This window comes from Cetorhinus maximus, chromosome 4 (assembly GCF_964194155.1).
Source record: "Cetorhinus maximus chromosome 4, sCetMax3.hap1.1, whole genome shotgun sequence".
Taxonomy (NCBI): domain Eukaryota; kingdom Metazoa; phylum Chordata; class Chondrichthyes; order Lamniformes; family Cetorhinidae; genus Cetorhinus; species Cetorhinus maximus.
The window spans coordinates 142,364,571-142,385,271 of NC_135882.1; the positions used below are offsets into that span (position 1 = coordinate 142,364,571).

A 20,701-nucleotide genomic window follows, 5' to 3' on the forward strand; every position below is an offset into this window, starting at 1 on the left:
TATTAGAGAAATTTGAGGCTGATTACATAGCATTGATGGAAGTTACTCTGGAGTCAATTCATTCTTTGAATCCAAGGAATTTTACCAATTGCAATGTTTGCACCATTTATGAAGACAGAATATTTGTGTAGAATTCTGTGAGCTTTCTCCTCATCTTCCTGTATAATTTCAGCATGTATGTTGGAACAGTTGTGGGAAAATGGGGAGAACTCTCAGAGAAATTCTACCTCATCTTTCACTGATTGAAATAGATATGTGATTTTTTTTTAAATCAGAGGGCTAACTAAGGGGTTGCCAAATTCACACTGTTTTGTTTTCCTAGGTCCACAGTGTGCATTACCCTTCGATGCCCTTGCTGTATCAGATGGCATTGTTTTATGTAATGATTTGCCAAGTGGTCAGTCTCTGCAGCATTGCCAGCTGATATGTCGTCAAGGATATCATAATGCATTTGATGGGGGAAGGTTTGTGTGCAACATACAGAACGGTATGTGGATGACCGAATCCCCACATCCAGAGGCCTGCCAGAGTAAGTACCATTTGTGATCATGCCTTCACTCATCTTGTCTCTAAACTTTGGAAATCCCTCCTAAACATCTCTGCCTCTCCATCTTTCTCTCTCATACTGTTAAAACTTTCCTCTACCAATCCTTAGAACTCACCTCTTGACAAGCTTTGGTCGGCTGTTCTAATGTCTACTTCTTTAGCTTGGTGCCATTTTTGTTGTCTGATTATGCTTCTGTGAAGCACTTTGGGACTTTTAAACTATGTTAAATGTGTTACATAAATTCAAGATGTCACTATCATAATTTTATTTTAACTACCACATTCACTCAATAATGGCAAATGTGTAAGTTTAAAGAAACAATATAGCTACTTGTTGTTAATAATGGCTCTTCATTTCTGATTTCCACAAGCAGGAATTCTTGGTTTTAGTTATATCATGATAGCATATGAAATCAGTGAACAAACATTTCCTCAGGCCCACTCCTTTCAATGACTAACTACAACAGTGCTTCCCAAACTATTCTCCAATATGACCCCAAAAGCCAGTCCTGCCATCCCAGGAATCCTCTCAAGGGCAAATCTCCCAAGTATGTTGGCACTTAACAAGCAGAGGTGATTTCGCAATGGTTCATGCTCTTCTGAGAAAATAACTTGAGTGTGGGTACAAAGACGTCCAGTGTTTATATCCTCTACTTGAAAACCAAATTAAGCAAATTATACATCGCAAGTTAGCATCTACCCTCACACAGAAGTGATGATGGATCAGCCAATATTTGTGATTATGACTGGGAGTGATCATGTGGGTATAATTGTCAAATCCCATTTACCTAAATCCATTTCCATTAAACTTGGCACATTGGATATCATTACAGAGCATCTATAGCACAGAAACTGACCATTTGTCCCATGGATTATGGACCAAATGGCCGTTACCTACTTCAAAAAATTTTTAACTTCCAAATGATCTTTGAAACTGAAATGTATTTTATGTATATCTAATTTCAGTGGATAATATCATTCCCAGATGACTCAATGTTTCATGAGGCATGGGGAGGAGAAAAATTAACCAAGATTTTTGAAACAACAGAATCACACATCCAGCCAACCGATCATGGAGCAACATTGATACAAGCTTAAATGAAAGTGATTTAAAGCACAGGAGAAACTTCTTTATACAGAGAGTTGCAAGGCTGTGGGTTCACTTCCAGAGTTAGCTGAGGCAGAACTTTGTCAGTAATATAATTAGATTATATTGGTGAATGAAAGAACAAGACTTGATGGAATATAGGGATAGGAAAACAAATTAAATAAAACTCTTTGCTTACATAGAAGGTAAATGCTGATATGGACTGATTGGGCCGAATGGCCTGTTTCCATGTTGTAACTTCTATGTATTTCTATTTCAATGTTGAAATTAACCCTACTGATGTTAGGAATTATGACTACAATAGCGCAATTTATTTCAATGGAGACTTTTGATATAGTGTCCCCCAGTGACAGTGACAAGAATCAAATACAATATTCCAGTATTATCCTGTTGAATGTTCCTCAATAAGAGCAGGAATAAAATGTGTGCTTTAGAAAAGTGATTTTGGAAAACATCTTTTATGAAGATTGTTTTTTACCTCACAGAAATCAACCTATTTCAAGTGGCTAAGGCCCAGAGACAGTTTCGACTTCTGTTACCTTCTGGAAAAGCATGCAATAGTGATTATTCAGGATTACCGAAGGCATTTAAAACCTTCATTGCTGATGATCTGAGGGCTAGAGGATTATGTCACATTCAGGTGTGTATATAAAACTATTCCCTTTGTTTAACAATTTTCTCCTTTCTTCTGAAGATGTTGCTTTGTGTGTGGTTACATAGACGTTGGCAGCCCCTTTGAAACCTCACATATGAACCCTAGCGCTGTTAACAGACTCTTTGACACCTGAACTTTGCTTTTTCCTTACCCAGTGTCTGAACTTTCATATTTTCCAGCACAAGTCATTGGATAATGACCAGCAGCAAAAATCTTGCCCCTTTCCTAGGCCAAAGCTAGTAGCTTTTAAATGCTTTACCATCAAATAGAAGAGTTGGGCTAGTATATCCCTAAGGTCAGGATGTGCCTCTGGGCCAAGTGGAACAATAGCTATCTCTTGAAGGCCAGAGACCTCCATCACCTGGATTGGTGAATATGATAGTGAGCCTGGCACACAAATCATTGGGAAAATACAAAAAACTACAGCTCGATTTTGTTCACTGCCTACCCTAGTCTCAATGGATGGTGTCGTGATTGTATTACTGGATTAGTATTCTGCAGATCTAGACGAAAAATTTAAGACAAATCCCACCATCAAAATTGAAAATTTAAATATAGTTATTTAAACAATTTGGGATTTAAAAAAAAAACTGTTATCAATAAAAGTGACTGTGAAGCTGTTGGATTGTCAAAAAGGCCCAACTGGTTCACAAATGTCCTTTTGAGAAGGAGATCTTCCATCTATCCTTGGTCTGGACTATTTGTGACTTCAGTCCCACACCAATGAGATTGACTCTCAACTGTCCTCTGAAGTGACCTTTCAAGCCATTCTAGGACAATCAGGGATGGATTTTGTCTGTGGTGCCTACATCCTGAGAATGTAAACAAATTAAAAGAGTGTACATTATTTTTCTGCAAACTAACAGCCTCAGGAGAGGCAATAAGGAAAATTGGGAATGGAAAATTTCACAGATGGTGCAGTAGAGGATGTTCTACCAAAGTTGACATTGAGACATGTTTAGAGCAAAGTTGAGGAAGCTTTACTCTGCATTTAAACCTGTGCTATGGGTAAATTTGCAGAGGAGGTGATGGCATAATGGTATTGTTGCCTGGACTAGTAATCCAGAGATCCAGGATAATGCTTTGGGGATCTGGGTTTGAATCCTGCCACAGCAGATGGTGGAATTTGAATTTAATAAAAATCTGGAATTAAAAGTCTAAAAATGACCATGAAACCATTGCTGATTGTTGTAAAAGCCCATCTGCTGTCCTTACCTAGCCTGGCCTGCATGCGACTCCTTGACTCTTAAATGCCCTCTGACAAGGGCATTTAGGGAAGGGCAGTAAATGCTGGCCTAGCCAGTGACACCCACATCCTGTAAATGAATTTTAAAAAATGCGATGGATCAGCTTTATTCTGCAATTAATCTGTACTGCAGCTGATCTGGATACCAGATCTTCAGGCTGGAAAGGAATTCCATTTCTAGTGCTGGCAACCTTCATCCTTTTAAAGTGCCTCAACTAAAGCCATTAAACAGCTACAAGCTTGAACACAGCAAGAACAATGGGAGCACTGAATATTCCTGTCTCTTTTTAGGTGACTGTTCCTGGGGAAACATTGTTAATCCCAGCCTGTGATGACTCGACTGTGTCAGTTGGATGTTTGAGCATCGACCACTTAGGAGTAAATGTTACTTGGAAAGTGCAGCTTAGAGATATCCCAGCATCCTTTCTTCCTGACCTGCATGACATAGGTAACCTGCATTGCTTCATAATTTGTGCACATAATCATACTTATTGATCATTGAATAATTTTAATATGCTACGTGAATTACATGGGGCATTTGATAGCTACAGCTGGATTTTATTCAAGCTATGATCTTGAACATCACCGCGATGGGGGCAAACACGGGCAAGATGTAGTTTGCACATCCGTGGTTCACAGAGGCAGCTGTACATGCAAAAGTGCAGCTGTCTTCAAACAGATGCAATTTTTGTAACTTGGATATCCAAAACATGATTCATGGGCTTTAGACACCTGAGCAAAAGGTCCAAAACTGCCAGAGTTATTTGAAGAGATAGGTTACCCTTTTTGAGAGCTTCAGGTATCCCCTTTGGAAGAGATAAAGTGCCCCTTAGGAAGAGGTCACTTAACCCTTAGGGAAAGGTCAGATGTCCTTTGATATTGTTAAGAGCAGGCATAAATGTGTGTAAAAAGTGGATAAACTCAATGGAACTGGCAGGTTGTCAAGTCATTTAAATGTCCAAACCCTTTAGATTAAAAAAAAAAGCCTGTTGTGGCTGCTTGCAATTTCAGGAGCTGTCTGTTGACAAAAGCCTGAGGTCTTTTACTTTAGTGCTGCATGACTGATTCCACAACCTATCATTATCACAATGAGGAGTAGGGGTGGTGCTGTAAATTCACAGCTTGACTGACAGCTCCAAGTGGTTATAAAATGTTTGATGTGGAGTTATGAATACAAATGTTTGTTTTCAAAAGGGACTAAGCACTTGAATAAAATGTTTGTTTTTTGAAGGGATTACTCATTTGAAAGAATTTAAATGCATTGAATGGATTTTTATGAATGATGTTTCTTTTTAAAACAGTGAAGTCAGGAATAGACACTTAGAACTTTATTTTATTTCACCTCACCATGGCTCCTGAGGCCTGCCCATGGTGGATATTGGGTGAGTTGGCATGGAGGGTGTAAGGGAAAAGGGTGTGGGTGGGGCCATCATGGATTGGCATGAGGTAGCATTAAGTTGGCATGGGGCAATGAATGGCATGGGGGTTGGCAGAGGGGCACAGGGTGGAATGGGGGCATAAGGGGAGATGGGGGTGGGTGGGTGACATGAGGTAGCATTATTTGGCATGGACGCAGTATGGGGAGTGTAGTGGGGGTGTGAGGAATGAGGGCTAGAGGGCTGCTTTTTATTTTATCGATTTTATTGTAACTGGAATAAAGTCCCAGATCACCAAGTTGGGCTTTTTAACCAGTCCGCCTTGGCACCTTGTAGACCCTGTGGCTGCCTCCAGGTTTCTGGGATTGGTGAGCCTGAATCATGTTAACATCTGCTCCCCCCCAGAATGAAAATCCAAAGATCTGGGGCTCTTCCTCCCAAGTCAGGTTTGCAGAATTGGGAATTTTCCCAACTCTGCACTCCCGACTCAGGAGGGAAAATTCACCCTCTTGCCTCTTACTAAAGACTCCCTGCCAGGCTGCACTTTCCACCTCCAACCCTGCCAAAACTGGCCTTTAGCAGCCAAAGCACCTTTTCTCACTCCCTACACTTCTGGTATCTTCTCCTCTTATAAACATCTCACCTTTTTCCACATCTTTCACATCTTCTTTGAAGTCTTCCTTCTCCCCAGGCTCCAACCTGAGTTCTCACCAGGGTATCCTCCCTCCTTACCTCCCTGAACCTTTATACTAAGTGATTCCTCATCTTCAGTGAATTCACTCTCCATCCCAATTCAACTTGTCCTCTATCCTTTCATTTCACTCTCACCTTGTCCTCCAGAAATCTTTCTCTTCGAATAAACCCATGTTCAATACTCATGGCCACCGCATTGACTTTACCATCTCATTTAGGTCTTTTTGACTCCATAGTCACATTTACATTCACAAAGTCAGAAGTAGGGATATGTACTGGTGACCCAGTGCACAATTCCATTCGCAGTTCCTCTTCTAATGAAGCAGCGCATGCAGCAAGATCTGCATAACACCCAGATATCAATGGTGAGTAATATTCATGCCAGGCAATGACCATCTCCAACAAAAGAGAGTCTAACTATCACCTCTTGACATTCAATGGCGTTACTGTCATCAGTATCTTGGAGGTCATCATTAACCAAGGGCTTTAGCTGGATGAGTTACATAAATACAATGGCTGCAAGAGGAAATCAGAAGCTGGGTATTCTGCACTGAGTAACTCACCTTCTGACTCCTCAAAGCCTTTCCACTGTGTTGCAATCTTGGTAGAGACCAATAGCTTGTTTTCAATAGAATACAAAATCCCCAGTTATGTACTAAAAGAATGAAACCACAAGATTCCACTATTCAAAACAGAACAATTTTTAACTTACAAGATTCAACAAAGCAAACATTAGCAAAGTAAGTGGAAAAGTGCAATATCAAGCGGGGAAAAGGATATTTTACCTGCCAGTCGGAATGGCAGCTTTTCGTGCTGTATTATCCCATTCCCGCCTCATTAATTGTGCAGCCACAGGAAACATGCCATCCTGCAGACAGGCGGCCTCCGATTTGCTCGCCACGCCGTTACCTCGCCACTTCCTCACACAGGGCACCATATGTAAACTGTAGCTGCTCGGACACTTCTCAATGCTTACAGCCCAGGATTGCGCTGGTGAAGACAATGCCCCAAAAGCCAAGAAGAGTGCAGCTCCCTGATTCAGAGACGCATCCATAGAACGCCTTCTGGACACTGTGGAGGCTCGCTGCAATGTCCTCCAACCCCGCTCTGGCTGCAGGAGGCTCATCACTCTCATCACTCTGGCTTGGGAGGCAGTGGCAGAGGTGGTCAGTACCAACAGTGCACACAAGAGGTCAGCCAGCCAGTGCAGAAAACAGATTAATGATTTCATCTGTGTCGCCAGGGTAAGGCAACCATCCTATCATTCTAAACTTGCACACTCACAAGGTCATCACACATTCAATGGAATCTCACTCACTGTCAGCTCAAGGGACATCACCACTCACTTTCTCACACACACCCTCACATCTCCTCCAACTGGCCTCACCTCCTCTGGAGACTGCCTCCTCAACCCTCACCAGCTTGAGGATATTTGCACAGATCAACATGTGTCCCTGCACATACCCTGTGATGCCCTTCCCCAGTACTGCTCTCGCCCTGCAGCCTCTTCCCTTGCCTGAGGCTACTTTGCCCCCTTCCCCAAGCAAGCTTGAGCCCTGCAGCCATTGGAAAGCTACCCCCACCTTATGGCTGGTCTGGTAGGTAGAGACCTACCTGTGAGCCCCCACTAAAAGTGACATGGCGTTGCCTGCAAAGCCTGGCGCTAATGACTGCCAGTGCTGTCTGAAGAAAGGTAGGCAAACAAACCTCGAAGTCCCATGTGAAGTGCAACTCACCAAGTGCACATTGCCTTTGTACAGCTGTGAAACATGTCAGTGTGCAATCAAGCTGAAGTGCCTAGATGATGTAGTGTAGGGGGGAGGGGGTGATTCTGGTGAGCAGGGCTTTTAATTAGATGCAAATGTATTAAAATGATGTTCCCGATGTCTGGCAGTGGGAAACGCAGCCCGCCATTGACGGGTGGAACGGACGATCACAAATTGGTTTCGCAATGGCGTAAAACCAATTTTTGGCCTTTTCACCATATTGTCTGCTCACGCCCACCATGATGCCCGATGCCAACGGGGGCAGAATATTCCAGCCTATATATCCTATAGGCTAACATCCAGAATGAATATGAGTTAAACATGAATTAACAGGCAAATTGTGGTCAAATATAAACACTAAATTGCACATTTAATGGCAGACACAACAAAGACAGATCTTACAAATTGGCTCAGCAGTCCACTCAGACTTTGGTGATCACGTATAAGAACATAAGAACATAAGAGCTAGGGGCAGGAGTAGGCAATTCAGTCAGCCCCTCGAGCCTGCCCTGCCATTCATTATGATCATGGCTGATCTCATTTCGTCCTCAACTCCAATTTCCCGCCCTCTCCCCATAACCTTTCAACCCATTACTAATTAAAAATCTGTCTATCTCCTCCTTAAATTTATTCAGCGTCCTGGCATCCAATGCACTCTGAGGTAGTGAGTTCCACAGATTCATGATCCTTTGAGAAAAGAAAGTGGAAAAGAAAAAAAAGAAAAGAAAAATCACAATCAGTCACAAGGTCCTTCATTCTCTCTCTTCCTCATGAGGAATTTCAGCTCCTCAACTTCTAGGAGCTACTCTGAACCCCAGCTGATAGCAACACACAACCAACCCAAGTTCCAAGGGCATGGTCTTCACCACATGTCTACAGAGCCTACTCACTCAGCCTGGATGGTGTGCATCCATCAATATTATCTTCAAGTAACAGAAACAGCTACAGCAAGTTATTCTCAGCTTCTGGATCTGGACTCTGCCTTCTTCGGTCTTCTTCAGTTTGTCTATGCTGTACCTGTGGACTCATCAACTGTTCCTGCTCTTACTGTATCTGTGTCCTTTTATACGTTCTAAACAGGTTCAGTTTGCCAAATGTTTTGGTTTCCAAACCTCAGTTTGTATTTTGTTCCCTGAGAAAATGGGAGTCAGTTTCCTTTTTATGCTTACATGTCCTATTTTGCCTTTAGTTCATTTTCTGCTTTAGTTAGGGGCAGCCCCCCAAATACAAATTGGATTTAATGACAGTTTCCCTCACAACTGGATGAGTGGAGGCCCAGCTCAATACCATCCAGGGCAAAACCACCCACCACCTTGGATATTCACTCCCTCCACCATCGGCGCACAGTAGCAGTAGTGTCTCCCATCAAAAGATATGCTGTAGCAACTCATCAAGGCTCCTTCGACAGCACCTTCCAAACCTGTGACCTCTACTACCTAGAAGGACGAGGGCACCACCACCTGCAGGTTTCCCTCCAAGTCACACACCATCCTGTCTTGGGCAGATATCACTGTTCCTTCATCGTTACTGGATCAAATGCTAACTATCTAATATCACATGGACTGCAGCAGTTCAAGAATGTGACTCACTACCACCTGGTCATGGGCAATGAGCAATAGCAACAAATACTGGCCTTGGCAGCGATGACCACATATCATGAATGAATGAAAGAAAACAAGATAAGGTCAGTTCCAACCACTTCCTTGTATTCCTAACCACTGCAACCTTTCTACATCTGCTCCAGGAAGAAAACTCTTGCAATTGCACTTTCAAGTTGCTAACTGTCTTGGCTTTGGCCTTCCATGTTACATGATTCTTCGATAGTGTTTGGTCTGCCTAATTAATCTCTCACCTATACCCTTGTCCCCAGTAAAATATTTACTCTTTCCCATCCAGTTAAGTCTCTATCTTAGTGTTGTCAAGTCCAAGGGCCATACTAGGTTCTGGTTTCCATCACCAGATCTGACTATATCAAGTGCAATTGGTCCTCACCCTCCTCTGCTGAAGCCAGCCACTACCCCAGGATAATCCTGGAGAACAAAGAGAGTTATGGATTCTTATCTTCACTATCAAGTACCCCATTAAACTCCTCTTGCTCCCTCCACCTTTATCTCCAGTAATAAGTACGAGAAGCCAATGCCCTTCTTTGTCATTTACAATACTGGGGGGTAACAGTCTTAGAAAGTAGGCAGGTCATTCGTCCCTTTGAGTCTGTTCCATGATTCCATTGATAAGTCAATTCCATGCTGGCTGCTCCTGGGTGCAACCACTTGATCTTCTAAATCTTATCTTTCTTACAAAATGTCCATTGGCTATTCAAGGTGGTGGTTGGAACCTCAAACAAATACAGTTGCTGAAAGGTTTACAGCCATTGGTTTACAAAGAATGCTGTCTAGGACAGCGCCAACACAGGGATCAGCAGTTCAGTTGTCCTCATCTCCAGTAAAGAGGAAGAGTTGGTTTCTCTAATTTCTCAAGTTAGCGCCTACGGCTGAGTAAAGCACTGGAAATAATTGACTGAGGAAAGCTTTGGGTGACAGATATTGCAATTTATTTTACTGGATTAGTTTGAAAAGGTAAATAAAAAACATGTAGCTGAATTTTCAGAATGAATTATTGGCTGTTTTGTTGTTTAATGTCAGCCTCTACTTACACTGTAGCTGGCTCCCTGACAATTAACTGCCAATTCCTTGACAACTGTCAGGAAGGTAGCTATTCTTCTGGAAGTGCTCAGCCATGCTGTTGTATTGTGCCATCAAATTTTCTTCATGTGTTACCCTAGACAATCAGTGTTATCAGAATTTTCTGTCTGAGCCTATTCCTAATCTCGGTGAATGTCATTACATGTGCGCTTACCAACAGGAACAATAGAAAGCCACCTGTAATAGGTAACGTTTCCTTATTTCTATCCTGAGCATCCCTACTGCTTCGTTAACTAGGGCCTCCCTAGTCTGCATGACTTGGTCCGCATCATAGGACCTTACAGCACGGAAGGGGGCCGTGGGCGGGATTTTACAGCCCCTCTCGCCAGCGGGATCTTCTGGTCCTGTTGAAGTCAACGGGCTTTTGAATGGCTCGCTGCATTTTCCGGCCCCGCCCCCATCACGACCGTGAAATTCCGCCCCATGAGCGTGCTGGTTCTTTGAGTTAGCCAATTTTTCCCACTCGTGCTCTTTCCCAATAACCTGACAAATGTTTCCATTTCAGGTATGTCATCTGATTCCCTTTCGAAAGTTACTATTTAATCTTCTTCTAACACCCTTTCAGGCAGTGTATTCAAAATCATCATAATTTGCTACATACATAAAAAAAATCTTTTTATATCTCTAACTGTCTTCCCTCTGGTTCTTTTGCCAATTATCTTAAATCTCTGTCCTCTGCACTTACTGACCAACCTATCAGTTGGTACATTTACTTTAGGAGGCCGCACTACATCAGCATTTCATTTTGATCACATCTTGCAGCAAGGCAACGGAATTTTAAAGCAAACTAACAAAAGAGGCATTAAAAGACATCGGGTTTCAATCAAAGATTTCAATCTCCTCGATTAAATGTATTATTTGTCGTTCCTGATGATAATCAGTGAATCTAAATATTTGCCTTGCAATAAGTGGTAAACACTCTACTGTGGTCCCGGAGTTGTTACATTCTGGAATGGGTGGGAACTGATTCCATTTTTAACTTTTAAAAGGAAATTGGATATACACTGGAGAAGGAAAAATGTGCAAGGTTATGGGGAAGGAACAGGGAGCTAATTGGATAGGGCCTTTCAAAAGCACAGGTACGATGAGAAAAGGCTCTCCATCTGCGCTGTATGATGATAATAGCAAAGACTCTTGGAAATATTGACAATTTCACTTTCTTTTAAATCTGCAGAAAATACTCTGTTGGGGGAGGGGCTGATTGAACGTTTCACTGAACTGATTAACAGCGGAAACTACCACTTCACTCTGGATTCCAAACAGTTTCCAGCAGAGGTTTTCACTGATTTTCCCACAGACCAGAGCCATGACTTTTCACCCTCTGTTCATTTTGGATGCAGTGATGGCTACACAAGGATTCCAGATACTCAGAAAGGTGGTCACAATGCTGGTGGGTGTGGTAAGTGTTAATGCCTTTTAAGTAATTCCTTGCAGCAACTGAATCTCCGTATAGGTAAAGAATTTTCGAATGAATAAATCCCTGCTCTTTGAATACTGCCATGGGATCCTTTACATCTATATGAAAGGAAAACATGGGAATGAAACATAGCGAAAACAATGGATGAGACCTTAATTCTCCAGTGACACATGAACTCTTATGCATTTTTCTTCCACCTTGTGTTCAATTCCAGCCTAATCCGATGGACAAAATCTCTTCACTTTGCCAAATGTGTGGAGCTTGGTGGAACGGCAAATGAAATCAAGGAATGCAAAATGGCCATTTGACCATTTGGTCCTTTGAGAGGTCCAGTGCAATTAGCCATGTTATTGTTTTGCAGCTGAGAGAAAGTTCGACATAAAAGAGCCCTGATCCCCCAAGTCAATCAAATATATTGACCTGTCCTCACATCTTTAATTTTTAGTTCTAGCCTGAGTCCCTTTTCAGCCCCAGCTATGCAGGAATAGGGATATAAGAAAGTGCATGACTGAGAGAGAGCACCTGCACTCTGTCTGTCTGCATCCATAAATTAATGATATTCAACAACTCTCTCCCTCAAATATCTATCCAAATCTTCCCAAAAATTGCACACTGTAGGGTTCAGTGCAAGCAGGTTCAGTGAACCTCCCAAGCACAACTGGGACGAAATCTGTTTCAGTGACCTCCACCTAAAGCTATTTGAGTCCCACACCATTTGCAGGTTTATGCCATGAACACAGACCAGATGTTTATCTGATGCAAACATGCCCCTTATAAGTGGCAAAGTTAAGTGGACTGCAATAGCTGTATGGCCTTCTGTTGTTGTGCAAAAGCAGAAGGGCTCCTTATTCTATCTTAAAAAAGAAGAAATCTTTTCAGAGGCAGGAGGGGATTTGCATGTAACCCTGAAGATCCATAAAGGATGACCTGACATTCTGTAGCTACTTGTGCACCTTGCTTCTTTCAATCTTCAACCTATGTTCCCCTGTTCTATAGTTACGGCATTGTTGAACACATTATGAGCCTTAGCTCAGTGGTAGCATTCTTGTCTTTGAGTTAGAAGATTATGGGCAGAATCTTCCCCTTGGATGGCAGGCGGGCCCCACCGGCTTGGCGGCAGGCGGACAGCCGACCTCTGCCACTGAAACGGGGCCCACCGCCATTTTGAGTGGGCGAGCCAATTAAGGCCTCCTCAGCGGCCTCCCCAACAGGAAGCACTATGCGCTTCCTGTGCGGGGGGGAGGGGGGAGGGAATCCCCAACTGTCAAAGAGCGCACTTCTCTCTGAGACAACGTCCTGTCTGAGGGAGACCAGTGACAGTCCAAAAAACTGTAAAAATACAAAAATTAAAAAATTATTAACATGTCCCCCTCATGTGACAATGTCACACGAGATGGGACATGTTAATAAAGACCACATAAACTTTATTAATTTTTAAAAATGCGGACATGAAACTTCATCCCGCCAGTGGATGAAGTTTCATCAATAATCTGGAGCCCGCTGGGGCTCCTGGCCTGCCTGCCAGCCTTAAGGTTGGACGGGCAGATCTTTAATTACCTTAACTAGTCTGTTCATGGCCTCAATTAGCCATTGACAGGTCGGCGGGCGGACAGCTGATTTCGCTGTCCGCCTGCCTTCCTAAACATTTAAAGGGACCGGGATGACGCCTGGGATTCCGCCCGATGTCATCCCGCGTCATTTTCCCCTCGGCGACTGGGCCCCGCCCCCAAATCGCCGAGGGGAAAATCCTGGTCTATGTGTTGAAGCCCCAATCTGGAGATTTGAACACATAGGATTTTCCCGTTAGCATGCCGGGGCAGGCCCCGCACACACGCATGTAAAATGACGCATGGTGATGTCGGGCGAGCGTCCCGATGTCACCGCGCGTCATTGCGATATTTCGTTGGACGGGCGCGTGATGAGCTCCAATGCCATTAGTTAACGGGCCACTTAAGGCCCTTGAGGCACCAATCGACGGTGATTTTTCGGCGCCTGTGCAATCTTCAGGTTGGTGTACATGTGCAACGGGCAGGCGGGTAGGACACATTTGTATAAACCTCATCCACGGGCAGGATAAGAGGGCTCAGTGGGGTCGCGAGTGTGCTCTGTCAAATATTGATTTTTCAAAGTTACTGAACTTGCCTGTGTGATCTACATTACTTCAAAATGCATAACTGCTGCTTCGTCTGGACACACAACCTTTAGGTCAGCACTCTGCAATGAGGAATCTTTTTTGGGCCTGCAGGTTTCAGGAAGCCTTCCATTAGCCTGGGAATGGGAGCTGAACTCTCCACTGGAGGCACCTCCTCTGAGGAGGAATGGAGGGCTAGAAGGGGAGGAGGCCAGGAGTGCACATTCAGCCTCCAGTGGGGGCCACCTTTGGGAGGACAGGCAAAGACACAAGGTTTGCAGGGCCAAGAGGTGGTCCAAGGCAGAAGAGGCCGCAGAAGGCGCCATTATCCTGCTGCCAGGGTATACAGGCAGCGAAGCAGCTACCTCAATACAACTGAGGTGCAGTGCCGAAGGAGGCTCCGTCTCTCAAGGGGGACAGTCAACTATATCTATCAGATGATTGGGTCTGAGATCTCCGCGAACTGTATGGATGGACACCCCATGCCAGTGGCTCTAAAGGTCACAGCTGCCCTCAACTTCTGTGCCTCTGGCTCCTTCCGGGAGTCGGTGGGTGATCTTTGCGGTGTCTCCCAATCAACTGTCCACACTTGTGCCGAGCAGGTGACAGACACTCTGTTCAGATGGGCATTGACCTTCATCCACTTCTGCTGTGACCAGGCAAGTTAGACACAGCGAGCCAGAGGCTTCGCGGCCATTGTTGGCTTACCCCGCGTCCAGGGTGCAATAGACTGTACACATGTGGTCATCAAGGCGCCAGTAGGTGAGCCCAGTGCCTTTGTCAACAGGAAGGGCTTCCACTCCATGAACGTGAAGATAGTGTGTGACCACAGGATGCTGATTCTACAAGTCTGTGCAAGGTACCCAGGCAGCTCCCACAACGCTTACATACTCAGACACTCCCAGGTGCCGGGGCTCTTCAGTGCTCCAGCCTGGCTTGATGGATGGCTGCTGGGTGACAAGGGCTATCCCCTCAGAAGGTGGCTCATGACGTCTCTCACCATCCAAGAACAGAAGCTGAGCAGCGGTACAATAGGAGCCACGCCTCCACAAGGGCTGTGGTGGAGGGAGCAATTAGTCTTCTCAAAATGGCGCTTCAAATGCCTGGACCACTCAGGGGGCGCACTCCAGTACCCCCAGATTGTGTGTCGCTGATAGTGGTTGCATGCTGCACTCTCCACAATCTGGCACTGGAAAGGGGTGATGCAGTGGACGATGAAGATTCGACGCAGTGGCTGCGGCTGCACATGATGAGTCCAGCAGTGGGTCTGAGGATGAACACACACACGGAAATGCTGAGGGGGTAGATGCTGACCCGAGCATACTCCAGAGAGGCAGGGACACCCGGGAGGCTTTAATCCAATGAACCTTCAGCCAGTACACCACAGATGGACCTCCAGAACAAGCCTGGGCTGCAGGCTCCATATTCGATGCCTAAGTGCAAAGTCTTACTGGTTAGGAACATTAACTAAGGGCCTTGTTAATAAAGCTGAATGTCCACAAAAGACTCATATCATTTTTGGAAACCATCCACCTGCAGAAGAAAAGAGGCACCCTCAGCCATAGTGACATGTCTGAATTTAATATTACAACCAAAGGAACTTAAGAAAACACAATGACAAAGGTGTTAAAAATCACATCAACTCATAAAGACCTCATTGCGGGCCAACACAAAAGCACCAGTGATAAATCCGTGCTGTGCCTAAGGTGCCTTACGTTTACGTTTTCAGGTGCTACATCTTGGTGCTGCCCCCTCGCTGGGACTGGCATCTGAGACAGCCTGCTCACTCTGCTGTCCTTTTGGCCTCAAAGACCTTGGCGGTCATCCTCTGGCCCATGGAGCCTGTGCTGGCCCCGCCTGGGAGGCAGCTGCCAGTTCCACAGCTGGCATCTTACCAGTCGTCACAGCCTCAGCGGATGTAACGGTCACTGGCAGAGGGGCGGAGGAGCTGCTGCCCTCATCCGGTGCGCCCTGAGAGGTGCCCACTGTGACGACAGGCAGCCGCTGCGCCGACGTGAGGTCGCTTCGGACCTCCCTGCTCACCGTGGTTGGATGGGCACCAAGCTGGGAAACTTGGTACCCACACCATCTCTCACACTGGCACTGACCAGCTGAGGTCAATGCCGATGTGAGGGCTTGGTGGTCTGAGCGCATTCCCAGGATGCCCTGATTGGTTTCCTGGAGGAGCCTCTCCACGAGAGTCGCCACTCTCTCCATGGAGGATGCATGGCGCTCGGACATGAGACTCATTGCCTTGGCGATAGTCTGCGTGGACTCCTCCACCATGGAGACCAAGCCAAGCTTATCTCCGTGTATCTCCACCATTTGCTCCCGCACACCCGGCCACATTTCATGCCCCTGCTGCATCGCGGATGACTCCAGAGGCACATCATCAGGCACCGACTGAGCATGTGCCTTTTCCCCTGCAGTCCTCTGACTGCTGGAGCCATGGGCACTCTCTGTCTCACCCAGTGACTGTGAAGTGTCCTCACTGCTGTGCCCTGGGACACTAGCTGATGATCTAATTCCCACCGAGGTGCTCGTATCTGCGCAGGTGCCTGCCTGGCAGAGATGATGTGATGCTGATGAGGCTTCAGGGCCCTCAAGTGTGAGAAGGGGCCTCTGCTGCTCCTCCTCCCGGCCCTGCTCCGCTGATGCTGAAAGGAAGAACAAGGACATTTGTTCAGTTAACCTGGAGACAATGTCAATGTGCATCCCTGTCCCCTGAATCATTATGCGCTCATCCTTCCATAAGCAATGGTCAAGCCATGTTGCAAACTTCAATCACTGAACATACAGCACTGCCATGGCTATTGGGAGAACAATGGTGACCTCACTGCTGGGCAAACATACCTGCCCGTGGCACCCCAGCCTCACCAATACCGGTGGACCTGGACCACCTCCAAATTTAGGGCCTCCTGCTCAAAGCAGATGAGAATCACCAGCTGTGCCGGCCCTCTGCCAGTCCTCACCCGCTCGGCGGCATTATGTGCGTTCTTCTCCTGAAAAGGAGAGAAGAGCATTGATTAGTGCTACTTGTACCTGGATTCTCTTTGCTCACGGCCCACCCCAACCAGAGTGGGACATTGCAGGGCTCCAATGTCTTCTCACCTTGCTGCTGCCGAACGTTCACACAAAGATGCTCGGCCTATCCCCATTCCTCCCACCCTCTTGGTCAAATGCTGCCTACCTCACATTAGGCACTGCATGGTCTAACCCTCCATAACAAGGAGGCACAAGCACGTGGAGCACAGAGGGCAGCAGATCAATCGGTGCCGCACCACCTTGAAGCTCCCCTCCCAGCATGTCATCACCTTGACTTTGACATGTCCTGGAGTTCCAGCACTACGCCTAGGTGCAGCTCCTCCAGGTTGCTCCCAAACAGTAATGTGGTTCTCACTGTACCACATGCTGAGGGTGCATAACCCATCTCTATGCCACCCTCAAGGTGACCTCAGCATGGGCAGTATCTGCTTGCTTGCCCACCCAGCAAAGGACACATGTCGTAAATGATTCAATGCAGTCACTGCACTCAGACTTGGTGTGTGGGGGTGGGGGGGGGGTGGGGGGGCGGTGGGGTGGGGGGGTGGGGTGGGGGGGAGGTGGGGGGCACCAGGGGGGAAACCTGCTGGGTTAAATGCCCAATGCCAACGTGATACTCATCCTTCCTGAGCGCAACAAATCATTGAAATGCTTGCGACACTGGATCCACGTGCATTGCACCACATCGCAGGAGCTCACCCCCTCCGCCACCTCCTTGCAGGCACGTTTGGTCATGTGGGGGGGGCCTCCTCCTCCCGCCCTGGGGTACGAGGAACTTCCGCTGTGCTACCACCTCAAGGAGGGCAGCAAGGCAATCATCTGAAAAACATGGGGCACAGTGCCACCCTCCCCTACCCTCCTGCTTGGCCTGCTCACCAGCAGCACTCTGGGGAGCCCTTCCACTGGCCATGATTCGCAGCCTTTGAAAGGCTGCAGCAACTTTTTAAACAGGCCGCAGGGTCGCCATTGGACCCGGCGGCCATTACAGTCCCACCGCCCACTCCCGCTGTCCTCGGGAGCCATGATTCTCGCTGGGCGGGCCTTAATTGGCCCGCACGCGGAAAATGGCGGTGCGGACCTGATTGCAGGCAGCGGTCCAGTCCACGCCCACTCCCGCTCTGCCCAGCCAACAGGCAAAAAATTCTGCCCTATCAAGGCTGGCAATGCAGGTTAGTACTATTGGAGGTGAAAATGTTTCCTTTCATCTCGATGTAAAAGATCCCATTGCAGTATTGAAAGAGCAGGGACTTTCCCTGGCATTCTAGCCAACACTTAACCATTAACCAGCACTTAAAACAGAATGGTAATTGTTTTGTTGTTGATTGTTGGACCTTGCTGTGCACATGTTAGCTGCCATATGTTTCCTACATTACAACAGTGTCTGTACTTTATAGAGTACTTCATTGTTTATGAGAGCTGTTATACAATTAAAAGTTTTTCTTTCTTTCTTATCAAGATTCAGTTTGTCTCTTTCCTTAAGAACCTTGCAAACTTCAATATTATCTCTTCTTCCCCAACAGTCTCCTCTTCTCCAGAGTAAACAATTCCAGGCTCCTCAATATCACTTTTTTGGCTCAAGATAGAATTATGGCAGTCTGGACAAATTCAGCCAGTTCTAAAAAACAGAACTACCCCTGAATTAGAACTAATTTTCATTATGTTGGCTGACGGATGGTTGGTGTGAGAGACATGCCACACTGATTCAGTACAGGATGCTCTTCTTAAGTTGGAACTTACTTTAATTTTTCTTATATCTGATCTTGCTGCTAATGCTGAATGTCCAAATGGTAAAAATGTTCACTGGCAAGGTTCAACTTTAGCAGAAATAAATTAACACAAAAATGCCTCCTTTGCAAAGCCTATGCATCTTCTGCTTACAGACTCCAATGATTTAATATTATTGCAGGCACTCCAAAGGGGACTGGGCTGGGGGGAAAGAAATTATTGTTTTTCTTACACACATACAATTCCAAGCTTCCAATGTTAGGAGCTCCCAGATCGGGGAGAACCAGATTCAGAATGAAATTTCTTCTACTCAACAATAAACCTCAGCCCAACTCAGAAGTGCACACCCTATTGCATCATGGGAGACAGTTGTGTGGTGGTAATGTCACTGGACTAATAACCCAGACGCCCAGGCTAATGCTTTTGGGAACATGGATTCTAATAACAACATGGCAGCCACTGGAACTTAAATTCAGTTAATAAATTTGGACTTGAAAGCTATCCTCAGTATTGGTGACCATGAAAGTGTCATCGATTGTCGTAAAAACTCATCTGGTTCAAGGGGAGGAAATCTGTCGTCCTTCCCTAGTTTGGCCTACATGTGGTTCCAGATGCACAGCAATGTGGTTGACTCTTAACTGCCCTCTGAATGGTGGAGCAAGCCACTCAGTTCAAGGGCAATTAGGGATGGGAGGGGGAGGATCCAGTTGTTGTGGTCCATGTAGCTAGCAGCGACATAGGTAGAACTAGGAAAGAGGTTCTGCACAGCAGAGAGTATGAGGAGCTTGGCGCAAAATTAAAAAGCAGAATTTCAAAGGTAATAATCTCTGGATTACCTGAGCCACATGCAGATTGGCATAGGGTACATAAAATTAGAGAGATGAATGGGTCTTTTTGTGAAAGGCAAGTTGTAACTAGTAGGGTGCCACAGGGTTCAGTCTTTGGGCCCCAACTATTTACAATCTATATTAATGACTTGGATTCAGGGATAGAAGGTACTATAGCTACATTTTCAGATGACACCAAAATAGGTGGGAAAGTAAGTTGCAATGAAGAAATTTACAAATGGATATGGACAGGTTAGGTGAATGGGCCAAAATTTGGCAGATGGAGTTTAACGTGGATAAGTGTGAGGTTATCCATTTTGGTCAGAAGAATAAAAAGGCGAATTATTATTTAAATGGAGAGAAACTTCAGAATGCTTAAGTGCAGAGGGATCCGGGTGTCCTCGTGCATGAATCACTGAAAGCTAGTATATAGGTACAGCAGGTAATAAGGAAGGCAAATGGAATTTTGGCATTTATTGCTAAAGGAATAGAATATAAAAATAGGGAAGTGTTGTTGCAACTGTACAAGGCATTGGTGAGACCTCACCTGGAGTACTGTGCACAGTTTTGGTCCCCTTACTTCAGGAAGGATGTAATTGCATTGGAGGCGGTTCAGAGGAGGTTCACTAGATTGATTCCAGAAATGCGGGACTTGTCTTATGAGGAGAGATTGAGCAGTTTAGGCCTATACTCGCTAGAGTTTAGAAGGATGAGAGGAGATCTAATTGAGATATATAAGACGCTAAAGGGGATAGACAAAGTAGATGTGGAGCGGATGTTTCCCCTTCTGGGGCATTCTAGAACGAGAGTCCAGTGACATTACCACCTCACAACTGTCTCCCATGATGCAATAGGGTGCACGCTTCTGAGTTGGGCTGAGGTTTATTGTTGAATAGAAGAAATTTAATTCTGAATCTGGTTCTCCCCGATCTGGGAGCTCCTAACATTGGAAGCTTGGAATTGCATGTGTGTAAGAAAAACAATAATTTCTTTCCCCCTCCCAGTTCCCTTTGGAATGCCTGCAATAATATTAAATTATTGGAGTCTTAGGCTAAGGGGATTTAAATCAGAGATGAGGCGGAATTACTTTTCTCAAAGGGTCATGAATCTATGGAATTCACTACCTCAGAGTGCAGTGGGTGCCGGGACGCTGAATAAATTTAAAGAGGAGATAGACAGATTTTTAATTAGTAATGGATTGAAAGGTTATGGGGAGAGGGCGGGAAATTGTAGTTGAGGACGAAATGAGATCAGCCATGATCGTATTGAATGGCGGGGCAGGCTCGAGGGGCTGAATTGCCTACTCCTGCTCCTAGTTCTTATGTTTTTATGTTCTTATTTTCTTGAAAATGTGGTTCTAAGATTGGTGTGGGAGAAGTGGGTTCCAGTTCTTAGCACACTAGCATCAGTACTGCGGAAAGTAGAGGCTGTATCACTGGGATTGTCTACGCCTGAACCATGCTGGGG

At 45.5% G+C, this 20,701-nt stretch overlaps 1 protein-coding gene across 1 annotated transcript in view; it reads left to right on the forward strand.

Annotated features, from left to right (window-relative positions):
- tg (thyroglobulin) overlaps positions 1-20,701 on the forward strand; it is a 443,647-nt gene that overhangs the window by 76,733 nt on the left and 346,213 nt on the right. Inside the window, exons 17-20 of the mRNA XM_078541245.1 lie at positions 323-529; positions 2,140-2,294; positions 3,847-4,003; positions 11,267-11,491. Of these exons, the coding sequence (XP_078397371.1) occupies positions 323-529; positions 2,140-2,294; positions 3,847-4,003; positions 11,267-11,491 (744 nt within the window). The remainder of the gene's footprint in view (positions 1-322; positions 530-2,139; positions 2,295-3,846; positions 4,004-11,266; positions 11,492-20,701) is intronic.